This window comes from Lutra lutra, chromosome 5 (genome assembly GCF_902655055.1).
Source record: "Lutra lutra chromosome 5, mLutLut1.2, whole genome shotgun sequence".
Lineage (NCBI taxonomy): Eukaryota > Metazoa > Chordata > Mammalia > Carnivora > Mustelidae > Lutra > Lutra lutra.
Window position 1 is genome coordinate 68673115 of NC_062282.1, and position 15367 is coordinate 68688481.

General features: G+C 39.9%; 1 protein-coding gene across 1 annotated transcript in view; it reads left to right on the top strand.

The window, feature by feature from the left end:
* The first annotated feature begins 2359 nt into the window (after positions 1-2359).
* SLC27A6 (solute carrier family 27 member 6) overlaps positions 2360-15367 on the top strand; it is a 68580-nt gene continuing 55572 nt past the window's right edge. Inside the window, exons 1-2 of the mRNA XM_047731616.1 lie at positions 2360-3576; positions 13737-13940. Coding sequence (XP_047587572.1) covers positions 3096-3576; positions 13737-13940 — 685 coding nt within the window. The 5' untranslated portion in view covers positions 2360-3095. The remainder of the gene's footprint in view (positions 3577-13736; positions 13941-15367) is intronic.

Below are 15367 nucleotides of genomic sequence, written 5' to 3' on the forward strand. Positions count from 1 at the left end.
ATTAAATTTTTATATTTCATAAAAGGAAACCTGAGAAATATTACATTGTCCCTGATCAAAAGTAATGTTAACAGAAATGTCTAGACTATTTGCGTGTTTTTTTCTATTTTAAATGACAAATTTACTCACTTGCAATTATTCTTACTGATGCCCATTTTATAATAATTAACAACTAAATAAATAATTATTTCATTTTTACTTAACTGTCTTTGGTTCTTTCAAAAGTGAATATCAAATTTATAGACCAAAAAAAAAAAAAAAAAACAGGAACAGACATATGAGCTGACGTAATAGTACAGATAATACTGCTAGCTGTCACAAGATTTTTCTTGATTCCTTCTTTTGTGGTGAGATTTCAGGCAAGGAATTGGTCTTGGCTAATATGGATTTTGTAAATATAGTCTTGTAGCTCTCCTAATAAATCAAAGTATCTCACATTCATCGTGCCAAATATTTTCTTAACTCACATCTGTAGTTGCTAAAAATTTAGCTCCATGCCTTGGGATGATGTTAGCAGACCCATGGTAAGAAAAATAAGTATAACACAATGAATTTTTCACGAAGCTAATTTTGTTTTAAAAGACTGTTCTATTATGATAGTATTCCTTTCCTTGTTTTTAGTGTTGAAATAAATCCTTCCCTTTATAAAAACAATGGTGACAGTAGATGGTAATTGTTTTAATGTGTGCTACTGTTTTTAATTAAAGTAAAAGATGGCAACCTGTGTTTCTTTAGTCATGTTTTTCCACTGGAGAAGGACAGAGTTTACTTGTGCTGGAAATCCAAAAGCCTAAGACCCACTGTTCCATAATCTATTATCTGCTAAAAATGCTATTTTCCAGGAGATAACTGAAGCAGACTATAGCTAGGAGAGAAAATGATAGAATTTCAAAGATGCTTTTCAAGTTGAAAACTACTTGATGTTAACACTTTTTTTTTTTTTTTTAACTGAGATGTTTTTGGATTGAAAAAAACAGAGCTGAGTAAACTTAGAAAACATTTTCTTCATCTGCACAAATAGGATTAAAGAGCCTGTCTTTCTTTTGGGCTCTTCACTGTAATTTCAAAATAATCATTTTCAGATTAATAAACTGGAGTCTGCCTTGGAGTTATCAGGTTTTTCTTTATTAGGAAATCTGAAGTTAGCTAAAACCCAGCTGTAGAACTTAAGATAGAAGGAGGGAAATGTGAGGCAATGCTAATCATTTCATTATGTGCAATTAACCATGTACTCAAACTTCTTAAAAGCAGAGGCTTGGAATGATGGTGTTTGCAAGAAAAAAAATGTGTAATTAAATGCTCCTCAGGTACTTACCTTCTGTAAAATTTCATCATTGCATAAAATTTTATGGTTATTCTTTACAATTACTTGTTTCTACTCCATTTCCCCTCCCACCTTGGGAATCATTAGTTTGAAGTCTTGGTAATGGTTTAAATGATCAAATGAAAAAAAAAAGTTATTTTTAAGGACAGAAAATAGTATCCCCCCCCCCCTTTTTTTTGAGAGTTCGAGAGCAAGGAACGAACGGGGTGGGCTAAAAGAGGGCTAGAAAGACTACCAAGCCGACTCCATGCCCAGCACCAGTCCCACATTGGGCTTATCCCAAGAACCTGAGATCCTGACCTGAGCCAAAATCAAGAGTAGGATCCTTAACTGACTGAATCACCCAGGTGCCCAATACTATCTTATATTTAAAAAAAAAAAAAAAAAAGTGTGTGTGTGTGTGTGTGTGTGTGAATATAGACTTAAGCTTCTACATCAATCAATATTTCTGTAAGATTTTGTAAAAAATGCTTCTAGGCATTTTAAGGATAAAATTTCAATATAAATGTCAATTCCAACTTGTAAGTTTTTTAAAAGTACTTTTTGTAGAACAACAACACAGTTTTGTGTTTTGTAATCAAAGAGTTCAAATATCCCTTGACCTGACCCATTCATAGACAGCTTTTCTGTTGTTTTCTCTCTCTCTTTCCGTCGGGATAGATACATATATTTAATTCTTCCAATCGCCTCTCCAACCTCTAGTTTAGTTCCCTCTATTGCTTAGTGAATGAACTCCCTCGCCCTAATTCCAGCAGCCTGGTTGCCCTCCACTCTTGCCACGACTTCTGGGCTCCCGACTTTCTCTCCAGGGACGGTCCTTTCTCCCGCAGAGGCCCCAGTCACTGCACACTTGACCGGGGTGGCGGGACGAGCGCCCGAGGAGGAGGCGGCGAAGGGGCCCGAGCGGTTCCAGCGGCGGCGCTCCGAGCAGGGCTTGGCTGGAAGCCTGGAGGCGGGCGGTAAGCGGACAACACCTCCGCGGTGGCTCGGGGGAGAGATACACCAGCCGGAGAACAGTCGGAGGGGATCTGCGACCGGGGCAGGAGGCAACCACTCCCTGCCCGCGTGGCGATCGCCGGGAAGCAGCTAGCCCCGGACCGGTGCGTCGGCCGGGAGTCCCTAGGAGCCCGGCCGTGGGGCGCGGGGCGGAGCGGGGGTGGGGCTCGGACCCGGATCTCTCTAGACCTGGGGCATCCGCGACCGCGGCGTGGCCCATACACCTCCGCGCGGTTTCTGGCGGGTTAAGAGGGGAAGCCGCTGCCTTTCTCAGGCGTCGCCACCCCGCCTTCTCCAGGCTCGAGTTCAGCCTACAAGTTGCAGCCGCCGGAAAGTCTACCCTCCGAAGAAGAGCATCTGCCCTCTGGACATAGTTCTCCTGTGGGTGGTGGGACTTGTTGAGGGCCGCAGAGGCTCCGGGGACTGACCCAACCTGCGGGGAGAGGCCTGGAGAGGGCCAGAGGACCTCTCAGAGCTCGGGCCGCTGTCGGGGCTTTTGCCAGGCAGGGGCGCTGATCTGGGCTCCTAGATTCCGTGGACCCTGCGAGTGCCCGCGTTGATTTCGCTCGCTCTTCCCTCATCCGCCAGGTGACCCAAGCGATCTCTACTGTGCACACTTCTGATTCTGTTTCTCAAGATTACCCTCTCCGTCCCGGAAAGGCTGGCGCGAACTGCAGGTGCCAGGCTGTAGCCCCGACGACCTGTGGTCTCTGCGGAGAGCTGCATTTGGAGAGAAGGGCTGGTATCCGAGCTGCCTTCTATCCAGGTGGCCTCCATGCTCCTGTCATGTTTAACAGGACTAGCGGCTGGAATAGTCTTCCTGCATTTCTTGCAGAAACTCCTGTTTCCTTACTTCTGGGACGATTTCTGGTTCCTGCTGAAGGTGGTACGCTATGGAATTCGGCTGGAGAAGTACGTCCTGAAAGGGGAGCTGTTCACAGTCCTGGATAAATTCCTGAGTCTTGCCAAGAAGCAGCCCCAGAAACCTTTCATCATCTATGAGGGGGACATCCACACCTATCAGGATGTAGACAAAAGGAGTAGCAGAGTGGCCCACGTCTTCCTGAACCATTCCACGCTGAAAAGGGGGGACACTGTGGCTCTTCTGATGAGCAATGAGCCTGACTTCGTCCACGTGTGGTTCGGCTTGGCCAAGCTGGGCTGCGTGGTGGCCTTCCTCAATTCCAACATTCGCTCCAACTGCCTGCTGCACTGTATCCGCAGCTGTGAGCCCCGGGCCCTCGTGGTAGGCGCAGGTAAAGTAAGGGGTGAGGGCTCCCCCCTCCCCGCCCTTCTTTGATAGAACAGTTCACAAATAATGCTTTGCGTGTGTGATGAAGTGTGGTAGTAAGGATACAAAACCGTTTTTACAGTTGTGACTGGTGGTTTAATTTCCCCTCTTCCGTTTCCATCACTCACTCTCTTATAGATTAGTTAATACCAAGACAAGTTCAAAAAACTTTTCTGAATTCTCTGCTTCTTAGTGCTTTGGGAGAGGGAGGCAGTGTTACTGTTATTGATGCCTTCAGTGAATGCAAGAACTTGATAAGTTTTTAATTTTGTCCTATCTGACCAAATTATGTGACGAGTAGGATATATATCTTGATTTCATTGGTGGAATACCTGCCTGCCTCTAAGAGTAACACTCTCAAGATTGACTACAGTTGAAGAACAAACATGTTTAATCTGAATTGCGTGAATTCTTATCTTCATGTCTGCTCTTATGTTGCACAGCTTGCAAGCTAGGATTTGCCTAGCAAGGTTAGGTTCCCATCTCCCAGCCAGTGGGCAGGCTCTTGGCTGACTCTTTCTCTCTCTCACCCTAGCCTAGCCGTGCCTGTCATTTTTTTTTTTTTTTTTAACCTTGAGTAGGTTCTAGTCTTCTCCCTCCTCCCTTGGAGTTAGGCTTTGGATATGCATATTGACACAGAACTACAAAGAGAAAGTTTCGGTTGAATATCTATTAGGAAAGAACCTAGGGAGATGGGTCCCACAACCAAGTGGACTCGAATTATGACCAGTGATACTTATTTGGTATAATCTAATGGATTTTTGCATATTTTTCTTGCATGAGGATAGGCAGGTGGAGAATAAGGAGGCTCAACAGCAAGGGCCTTAGTGAAAGTTCTTAAGTATTTTAGACTCATAGGTACACGCTAACACCTCAGAGAGAGTTTTTAGATTTATAGAGCATTAAGGAAAAATTATCTACATTTATACATTAGCAGTCTCTAAAGTGTAGAACTTTACGGGTAACCTTTATTATTCTATAACTCTTGCATATCACACAATAAGGGATTAGGTGATATATAGTACAAAGGTTAGTTTTTCAAGATTTTTTATTTCTGCTCATTCCCCTCGTCCTTCCAGCTCAACTTGTGACCTGAGAAAGTAGCAACTCACCAACGGTGAGTTTTTATCTGTAAAAATCAATTTGAGATGCTGGAGTTTGAAGCCAAAACCATTTAGTCAATCTGCTTAGTAATAGATAGGTAGAGAAATCAACCTTCAATCTTATTAATAGATTTTTAGCATTCTTTAGGATACTTTAGAATATATAAATTACATATGTTTTTCAAAGATGGGACAATTATGTTTTATGTACTTCCTAGGTTGTTGTGTGTTTTGGGGTTTTGGGGGTTTTTGTTGTTTTTTTTTTTTCTTTTTTTGGTAAGATGTGGCTTATCAAGGGGACTTTTGTGTATTTGAAGCTCTTAGCCCAATATAGTGTATTCTTGGCATCTTGAGTCAAATTAGTGAAAAATATATACATACTGTTTTTAGAGCCTTAAATTTTAGAGGTCTTAGGTTCTCGTGGAATGTTTCTAATGGAGATGTGTCATTAAACCATTATATCCCCAGGGAAAGTGTATTGAGAAAGAAATGAGTCAGAGGGTTTAGATGGAGATAAGCCAGACAGATTTGTATTTCATATATGGTCTACCACTTCTTAGCTGTGTCATTGAGGAAAAGGTCATCAGGTGCCCTGGGTCTCATTTTACTTTGTTGTAAAAAGGTGACAATACTAATCTACTTCACAATGTAACTTTGCGATTAAATGATGTAGCTTTTGTAAAATGACTAGCTAAGTGGCTTGTATGTGCTAACTGGAGCTGTAGTGAATTGAAATAATTGCTGTTATTATTATTATAAAGTCATCTTAGGCTTTTTGTTAGAACTGGCTTCAACGGGTTTTATAGGCAGGCCAGATCATGTCTTTAAAAAATATATATATTGTATTTCCTTATTTATTTATTTAGAGAGAGGGACAGAGTGAGCAGAGGGAGGGGCAGAGGGAGAGAATCTCAAGCAGACCGCCTGCTGAGTGTGGAGCCCAAAACCAGGCTCCATCTCAGGACCCTGAGATCATGAACTGAGCTGAAATCAAGGGAATTTCAAGCTGAGCCAAATAATGTCTTATAATTCTGTCTTCAGGAATAAGTCAAAGCAGGGGCACCTGGGTGACTCAGTCGGTTAAGCGGCTGTCTTCAGCTCAGGTCATGGTCCTGGGGTCCTGGGATCGAGCCCCATCGGGCTCCGTGCTCAGTGGGGAGCCTACTTCTCCCTCTTTCTCTGCCTGCCACTCTGCCTACTTGTGTTCTTTCTCTCTGTCAAATAGATAAATAAAATCTTAAAAAAAAAAAAAAGGAATAAGTCAAAGCAAAATATATCAACTCATCTACCAAATTGTTACTGTCATTAACAAAAATATTAACAGTTGCCCTTTACACAAGGCTGATTATGTAAAGATACTCTCATTGCTTCTGAGAGGAGGTACAGAGCTATATATTGGCAGCAGAGGGAAAGAAGTTCACTGAGGATGTCTAGTTTAACACAACTTAGTTTGCAGAGCAAAGGTTCAAAAACTGATCTCTGATACAAGACTGTGCTGTACTATATAATATAGCCCAATTGTTTCTGAGGCTGTCAGCCCCCTTTTCATATAACTATGAAAAAATATACATTCCAGTTATATAGAAATAGTAAAATAAAAGTTGGCTATATATAGACACCAGATTTTTCACATACAGATAACTAGAAAAAATTAAATGTTTTTACAGCGCTTATTCCTTTCTCTCACAGTCTGAAGGTTCAAAAGTACTTGCCAGAAGGTTTCCTATCTGTATAACATGGTTTTGAAGATGTATCAAATGGCATTTCAGATTTCTCTGGAAAATTTGAGTGCTTACTCAAAATTAAATAGTGTTAGGTTAAATCTAATCCTTTCCTCCCAATATTTCAACTGTTATTATTACTATTAGTGGCTGTGGCCAAGATCATCATTTACCTCTATATGCTTTTCTCTTTACTTAGAATAAACAAGAAAATGTTTATCATGCTTGTATATCACTTTAAAAAGTCTATGCAATTATATTGATCTATTTAGCAATAATAATGTTAACAATAATAATCTCTTCTATTTCTAAAGTACTTTATGAGTTACAGATTGTTTATATATATATATGTTTATATATATATATATATTGTCTTATGTGAGCCTCATCACAGCCATAGTCTCGTTTTAAAGGGAGCGTAAGCATGGCTTAAAGCAGGCAAGCCATCTCCTAGAGCTCACACATGTAGAAGAAGCAATGTACAGATTGGAACTAGCATTTCTGATGTGAAAGCCTGCTGGGTACACCTTTGTCTTTGTCCTCCTGCTCATGTTCTTTCCCCCATCGCCATTGTTTCCTTTCCTTTCCTCATCCCTTCCTTCCCTACTGCTTTCCACCCTGTCTCTAGCCTTCCATCTATCCACCTACTTGCTTTCAGTATCTTTTCCACTAATCCCCCTTACCTCAGGTGTAGTATGGTTCTTCACAGTGACCCACTGATATGGTAAAGTTCTAGTGTGGACTCTGAGGAGGAGGCCTGGAACCAGGATGTAAGTAAGCTCTTTGAGTAGAAGAAGTTTGTCTTGTTTGCTGCTAAATTCTCAAAGCTTAGCACAAAGGAGATGCTCAACAAATATATATTGCCAGGATGAATGAATGACCTCATGAAAAATACAAGGTACATATGGACACTCAGTAACTTATTTACTTGCATATTTTTGCTAATACATTGTCCCACCACTGTCCATTTGGTAATTGATTTTGGTAGTAGATGTGTCAGTGGAATTTCTTTGTTGTGTTATTTTATATAAATGTTGCTAATTGTTAGAATCATGACTCCCCAAAAGTAGGAAGTGCTTTAGATACACTAAGCATCCCCAAAGTTTCATATTTAGTTGCATGTATGTATTTTGTACTCTCTGCTATCTTAATATACACAAATTATTCTAAGTGGATAACTAAAAATCGTTTACTTTGGATTCAGTAGTATCAACATGTTTGCAAAGGTTTTGTGTTCCTGCTCACAAAAAAGGGCTCTAATAACTTACAGTAATGCAGGCAGATTTACCCTGGTAGTTTTCCTGAACCATTGCGTTCAGACTGTGCGGGGCAGATGTTCCAGTTAAGGATCAAGCCACTGTAATTCTCAAAATGACTTTCAGCCATAAAGGCATCTGCTTTTTAAAAACCAAGAAGAAGGGTTAGAGGAAAAATAAAGACCCTTTAAGTTTTATAGAAAAGTATATGTATTCAGATAGATAAGAAACATGGCTCCTGTAAACTTTTATTATTTAATCTAGGTGTTGTGATAACCGCACATCTATCTATATTCATTTTTAGGACATTTTTATATTTTTACTTACATTTAGTAGAATGAATGGCTGTTTTGCATTTTTATTTTCCATTTTAGACTCAGCTCAGTCAAAGATGACCTCCATTCCAAAAGAAAAGGCTCATTTCAATAGGAAGGTTCCCTCGCTGGAAAAGACAGTATTCTAAGCACTGATATACTTATGGTTTTTTTCTTGTCTGATCATGGGTTCACTGACTGGGGTTCTTATTTACAGTATCTGCTGAATATGTATTCATGTAAGGGAAAGATGTTTGAATGCTGGCAGGAGCAAAAATTATTTAAAAGGAGATTGTACCTGCTCAGAGAAGTGGCAGTATTAAGTGGGAGAAATATACATCTTGGAGTCAGGAAAACATGGGCTTGAACCCTAACTCTTCCATTAACTGACTGGTAACACATAGCAGATAATGGGTATCAGTGGGTCTTGTGTGAATTAAACGTAAAGAACAGAAGAAAGTGCCTGGACCATAGTATATATTTAATAATTGGTTGCCATAATTGTTTTAATTACATGGAAGCAGAGACATATATTGAGAGTAAGAATGTCTACCTTTGCGGTCGGCAGAAGGCCTTTGGGAGGCAGATCCAGGCACATGGCATGTGACCCAGGCAGACTCGTTTTAAGCAGCTGTTCTGTCCTCCCCCGTAGCATTGCGGCCATATCTTCTTCCCAACCCTCAGCAGCTAGGGCTGGAATGGTGTCAGACAAGTTAGGAGCCAGATGGTTAGCTCTTCTTTGGCCAAGAAAAGGAGGATTCTTTCATTTATAACCAAAAAGGAATGTGGAAAATAACTCTGATGGTGTATGAATCTTGTAGACATACTACCTTGGAATTGCCTTTTCCCAATTTATAGTTTACTTGCTGATTAGTCTGTTGTCTGGAGAGCCTTTCCGTGCATTTACTGGTTTTTACTACTTTGCCATTGAAAAATAACAAGCCAAATACATCATGGCGGTGTGTTCCCATTTGGATAATAATTATTCACTGGCAGTGGGAGATGTGCTAGAAATAAAATCAAATGAAGTGTTCTGCTTTTTACTTTCTTGCACAATTTTACCTATAATAAATATGCTCTCTGTCCCTCAAAACAGCTGAGAGTGAAAACACATAAGCCCACTTACAAACTTATGTACGTATATTCAGGGCAGCTAATAAAATCATTTCAGGGAAGAATATGTTATCACAATTGAAAGACTTGTGCTTCTGTGGACTTCCTAGGGTTATAATGATTATTATTAAACTAATAGTTGTCAGAATAGCTGGCACATTTTTCATGGTGAGGTGTGTTTCTAACCTGTTATGAATTGCCTTAGGACGTTGCTTACTTAAGCATCAGTTTTGTTAGAAACCAGAGCTTGCCCATGCTTTCTATATCAAACTTGCTGAGCTTCTCTAAGTGGTAGGATGATATTTATAAGCATGAAATGAGATCTACAGTTTCATTTTGGATTCTGTGTGATTATTGCTTTGGAATGTGGAAAGTTCAAGGTAACCAAGGTAATTTGTCCCTGAATTCCATGTAAGTTGTCTTCACGCCTAAAAGTTTCAGTGTTTGCCAATGTATTAAAAGTTACAAGCAGTTCCTTTGAAAACATTGTAAAATAAGATAACTTTAAAAGTTTTTAATGTAGGCTGAATAACATGATTCATACTAAATGGCATAGTAGAGAGATATGTTAGATTTTACTCATTGCATTTTCAGTAATGTGAATAAGAGATAAGATGATGTAGAAACAAATTAATTGGTACAAAAAGTGCTGGAGGATCATAAGTGGAGTTCATAAGTTACCCTTTTTTTTTTTTAAAGAATTTATTTATTTATTTGAGAGAGAGAAAGTAGGGTATGGGCAGAGGGAGTGGGAGAGAGAGAAGCAGACACCCAGCACTGTGGGGAGCCAATCTGGGACTCCATCCCAGGCCCCGAGATGATGACCTGAGCTGAAATCAGATGCTTACCTGATTGAGCCACTCGGGCAGCCCTCTAATTTACCTGTTTTGATGCTAATGCTTGCAGTGCTACCTAATGAAGTGCCTTGTGTATATGAGAAATAAAAAAGTGTTTCTTTTTTTTTTTTTAAAGATTTAATTTATTTATTTGACAGAGAGATCACAAGCAGGCAGAGAGGCAGGCAGAGAGAGGAGGAAGCAGGCTCCCTGCTGAGCAGAGAGCCCGATGCGGGGCCCAATCCCAGGACTCTGAGATCATGACCTGAGCCGAAGGCAGCGGCCCAACCCACTGAGCCACCCAGGCGCCCCTAAAAAGGTGTTTCTTAAAAGGACCCTATTGTGGTGAAAGCCTTCTACATTACAGCCTTGTCCTTTGAGGTAGACTTTGTTCAGGATCATAGAATATTCAGGTGTCTCATTTTCTTACAACAGTTTTCTGTCATGACCTGCCACTCCAGGAGATCTCATGGGCAGAGCTCAATTCCATAACCAGATCTCTATCCCGCACCCACTGCCTGTGGGCGCCAGGTGCCCTGAGCAGAGGTGTGGGTTAGAACACACAACATTTATTTGAGGTGCTCACAGTTTGACAAGTTTTGATGGTAGTACCCTTCACTGAAGAGTAAATCTTCCTGAAACCACAGCCAAGTGTCCTCTAGGTATTGAAAAGTGTGCTATTTTGTGTCAGGACTTACTATTCAGAATTTACTTTCCAAATGGCACTGAACCTTTTCGTTTTGTTAAGGAAGATTGACAGTGATAAATAAATCTTCATTTTTTTTTATCCTCTACAAGACTTTCCAAGTTTTTATTTCAGTTTCCATTATCCTCGACCACATTACATAGGGCTACTGAAGAAATAATTTAATGAAATTCTGTAGAATTCTGAATGTCTCAGCTGAGTCAAGTCAATTAAATTTTAACCAATAAAGGGAACTAAATTGTATTTCCTCTAATTCTTAGGAATCTGCTCACTTCCTTTTTCTTCTAAAACTCATCACTCATTGTAAAAATTGAGTGTTTCTTTATAGACTCTACAATTCCAAAAAAAGATTTGGAGCCACAATTAATCACATTATAACTTTCTCTGCACTTTTTTTTTTTTTTTACTACTTAGACTTACATATCATTACAAACATTTTAAGTTTTTGCTGTTAATTTACAATTCCAGACAAGAAATTTGAAATGAAGATAATGAAATGAGTCAGTTCAGAGACTTGTAGTTATACATTCAAAATTGCCAGAAAGAGTCATTAAAACAAGATTAGGGGTGCCTCGTTGGCTCAATGGGTTAAGCATCTGACTCTTGATTTAGGCTTATGTCCTTGATCTCAGAGTTGTGAGGTTGGGCCCTGGTTTGGGCTCTGAGCTGGGTGAGGAGCGCACTTAAGATTCTCTCTCTCCTTCTACTTCTGCCCCTCCCCGCCCCGGCCACCCCGTCAAAAACAATGACAACCAAAAGAAAACAGAAAGTCTCGATCATTTGTTTGTTCTGTTTTTTCATTTGTGGCTTATTCTTCCCCCACCATTCCCTGTGATTTTTCACTTCTTACCGAAGCAATCTATAGCTAGCAGCACGCTGTATATACTCAGTGGAACTCTGGACTCTTACAGTTTATTTTATGTGGATTTGTGACAGAAATAAAAATTAATTCAAAGAAGTTCAAGTCCCAGTCTGCCTCCCTACCCCCTGCATATGAACTCCTTATCATTTTCTGTGTTTCCTTGGTTGTTTTATTTGGGAACTACTTGGTCTAATTTGACGTGTTTCTCTTGTTGTTTCTTCGTGATCCGTCTGGATTACAGATTTTGAGGAACTAAGTCATGAGTCCTTCTCAAATGTGTTATATTATAGTAGAACTAAATAGTGGCTGACAAATGGCTTTTTGAGGTTGCCAGATACTGATTTCCATTTCCAGAAAAATGTTTGATGCAGGACACCGAGTTCAGCTTCAAAGCAGAATATATCTTGTAAGTATTCTTGAAGTTTGGATAAAAATTTAGAAAAAAATATAATTGCTTGGATGGAAAGGTTCATATTTATGTGTACTTGAGCTTTTAACCAGGGTATATTTTACATTTAATAACATTTTTCATAATTGATTTATGAGGTAATGTATAGATTTTCGGGATAATTAACCACAGGTTATAATAACGGTTTTATCCACCAACTTGTGATGTGGTATATTAATTTTCCAGGGCTGCTATAATAAACTCCTGCAAACTGGGTTGTGTAAAACAAAAGAAATTTATACCCTCACCATTCTGGGGGCTAGAAGTCCAAAATAAAAGTGTCCTTTGGGCCACACTCCCTCTAAAGGATTTAGGAAAAAGTTTTCCTTTGCCTCTTCCTAACTTTTGGCAGTTGCTGGTAATCTCTGGCATTCCTTGCATTAACTCCAAAATCCAGTGGGTATTACCGCTTGGTATTTCTAAGGATGTTAAGGTGGATTTTAAGATAAGTAATGTAGTGCTCAGAAATCCCTTATAACTTAGACAAATACGACATTTTATAGGAATACCACACGGAAACTGGAGCACCTTTGTGGAATATAAAAGTCAAACTTCTGTGTTAGAGATCCATATTAAAATAGGGGAGTGTTAAATTTTAAAGGTATTTTGAGACTGTGAATAACTGTGTCTCTACTCTAGAAAAAACTATGAGGCCTCACTGGCTTACACAAAAGACTCTGGGAATGATGAGGCTCTGCTTCTTTTATATCCTACCGAGTGCTGGATACCTTAATAAATATTTCCTCCCCAGGGACTCACGCCCACCTTCTGCCTCTCTTATTCTCTACCAGCTCCTCCTGAGCAAATAAGGTTTTCTTCTACATTAATGGCCAAATGAAAAAGTTTGGGTTCAGTCTCTCAAATTAATGCAACATAGCCTCTCCTCTCCAGGTACTCTTTTGTTTTCTGTACAGTAGAGACTTCTTGGGAGATGTATCTTTTTTTTCCTTTCTGAAATCTGAATTGCAGCCCAGACCTTTGGTCGTGTGAGGTGAGATTCTCAAGTTCTTCAGGCCTGAAGACACCCGCATTTCAGGCTTTTCTACTTCTTGCTTTCCTTTTTGCTTGCTGTTGTCTCTAAGTGGCTCTTGGATCTCACACTGCTGTGGATGGAGGTTGTGCTGTCTTCATCTGCTCCCACCTTGCCAGGCCCTGGGGACCTTGTTGCCTGTTATAGAAGGCATTCATTTCATCCTTTTGCTTTCAAAGACTTTCACCTTTGGATAACCTGATCTAGAGAAAAGGGCATCTTTAAATTTCCTCACTTAACTTTTGGCTCTGAAACAGTGTCTAAACCATGATGATCTGAGGACTCAAGAGGGGTCAACAGAGTTTCCTGAATGTATTGCGTTATGGTAGAATTAATCAGTGATACACTGATAGATGGCTTTGGAGAATAATGAGCTACCGAGATCTATTTCAATGAAAATGTTTACTGTGGTATCCTGAGTGTAGATTTAAAGCAGAATATAAAAATAGAGTTTCATTTAAAAATTAGAAAAAAAAATCATAATCTGAACAATGGTGTCTCCAGAATTTTATTTGCAGCCTATTTGCATTTATTACATCAGGTGGTAACCAGATTTCCCTTTCAGTTGGTCCTGTTGAATCAGAATCATAAAATGGCTATGATATTAATTATCCCAATGAAGATGAAGTCAGCATGATAGTGACATTTATCCATGTTCCAGCAGAGAAAAGAAAACACAAGTTAATGATTTGAGATTTATGTTTTATTTCTCTCTTCCTTAACCTCTGGTTTTTAGATCTGCTTGAAACTGTAGAAGAAATCCTTCCAAGCCTCCCAGAAGGTATCACCGTTTGGGGAATGAGCGATTCTGTTCCACAGGGCATAACTTCACTCAAAGAAAAACTAAGCACGGCATCTGACAGGCCCGTGCCCCGCAGCTACCATGTGGCTTCAAGTCTCAAGTCTCCTCATCTTTATATTTTTACATCCGGAACTACAGGTAGGATCCGTTTCTTCTCGAGAATTAAGAAGAATGCAACACGGGGCTGCCTGGGTGGCTCAGTGAGTTAAGCCTCTGCCTTCAGCTCGGGTCATGATCTCAGGGTCCTGGGATCGAGTCCCACATCAGGCTCTCTGCTAGGCAGGGAGCCTGCTTCCTCCTCTCTCTCTTTCTCTCTCTCTACTTGTGATCTCTCTGTCAAATAAATAAAATCTTAAAAAAAAAGAAGAATGCAACACATTTGCAAAGCAACAGGAGTTGCCATCATGGGTACTCACCAAAACTCTGAGAAAGCATGCATTCAAGAGGTCCCAAGGTTCTTAGATCTTAGAACTCTCAAACTTAGATGAATTTGCTCTCAAATGACTTGGCAAGTTACCATGTTCGCTTGACCATTGTCTCATTTAGAAAGATTTTCTTCAAGTGTCATCGAAGACCTTGAAATGAGTGAAGACCTTGATCCAGCCCAGTTGCTCCGAGTGTGAAATTTGGCCAGCTTATTGGCAAGACACCTGCTAGCTTCTCTATTCCTTAAGATTCCTGATACGTAAAATGAGGAGATTCGTTTATGTAATTTCGAATTATCTTCCTGGATCAAAAAATCCATCAGTCTACTTTAAAATAGCCTTCTGGGGGCACCTGGGTGGCTCAGTGGGTTAAAGCGTCTGCCTTCAGCTCGGGTCATGATCCCAGGGTCCTGGAATTGAGCCCTGCATCAGGCTTTCTGCTCAGCGGGGAGCTTGTCCCCCCACCCCGCCTGCCTCTCTGCTTACTTGTGATCTCTTTCTGTCAAAAAAAAAAAAAAAAATAGCCTTCTGTGTTCTTATGTGCCTGCCATCTTAAATCCTAAACACAATCCAGCTATAGCTGTAGTTTAAGCATGGGGAGCAAGCTCTCCTACTTTTCCTTAGGGAGATTGGAATGTGTGACAAACAGGAAGTCTCAAAGCAGTGGGGAGTTAGGAGAAGATACAAAATAGAATCAAGTAACTAAACATCTCCCCCTCCCTTTTTGTAGGTAAAAAAAATCACAACACCCAAAAATAAAAAGAATGATTAAACCGCCTTAGAATTCAAAAGAAATGTTAAACCTAATTGACTCTTAGGAAAAGGTGAATGGTATTTATGATAGGCTAAATAAGCTTTTGTCGTTAGTGTGAAGATGATCAGGTGTTTGAATTAGTGCAAGGAAAAATATTCTGTTAACTTATTTCCTAAGCACTAGTGGTATTGTAAGCAAACTATTGCATAAGTAAAGTTTTCTTTTCTCTTTTTCTTTTCTCTTTCTATGTGTGTGTGTGTGTCTGTCTCTTATTTATTCTTTAGAGGCTAACAATGATCTTTTAGACTGGAGAGTAGACTATAGTTTTGATGTCTAGAACAGCTTTGATAAATGAACTGGAAAGTGCTCATGTGTTTCAGGTTGTC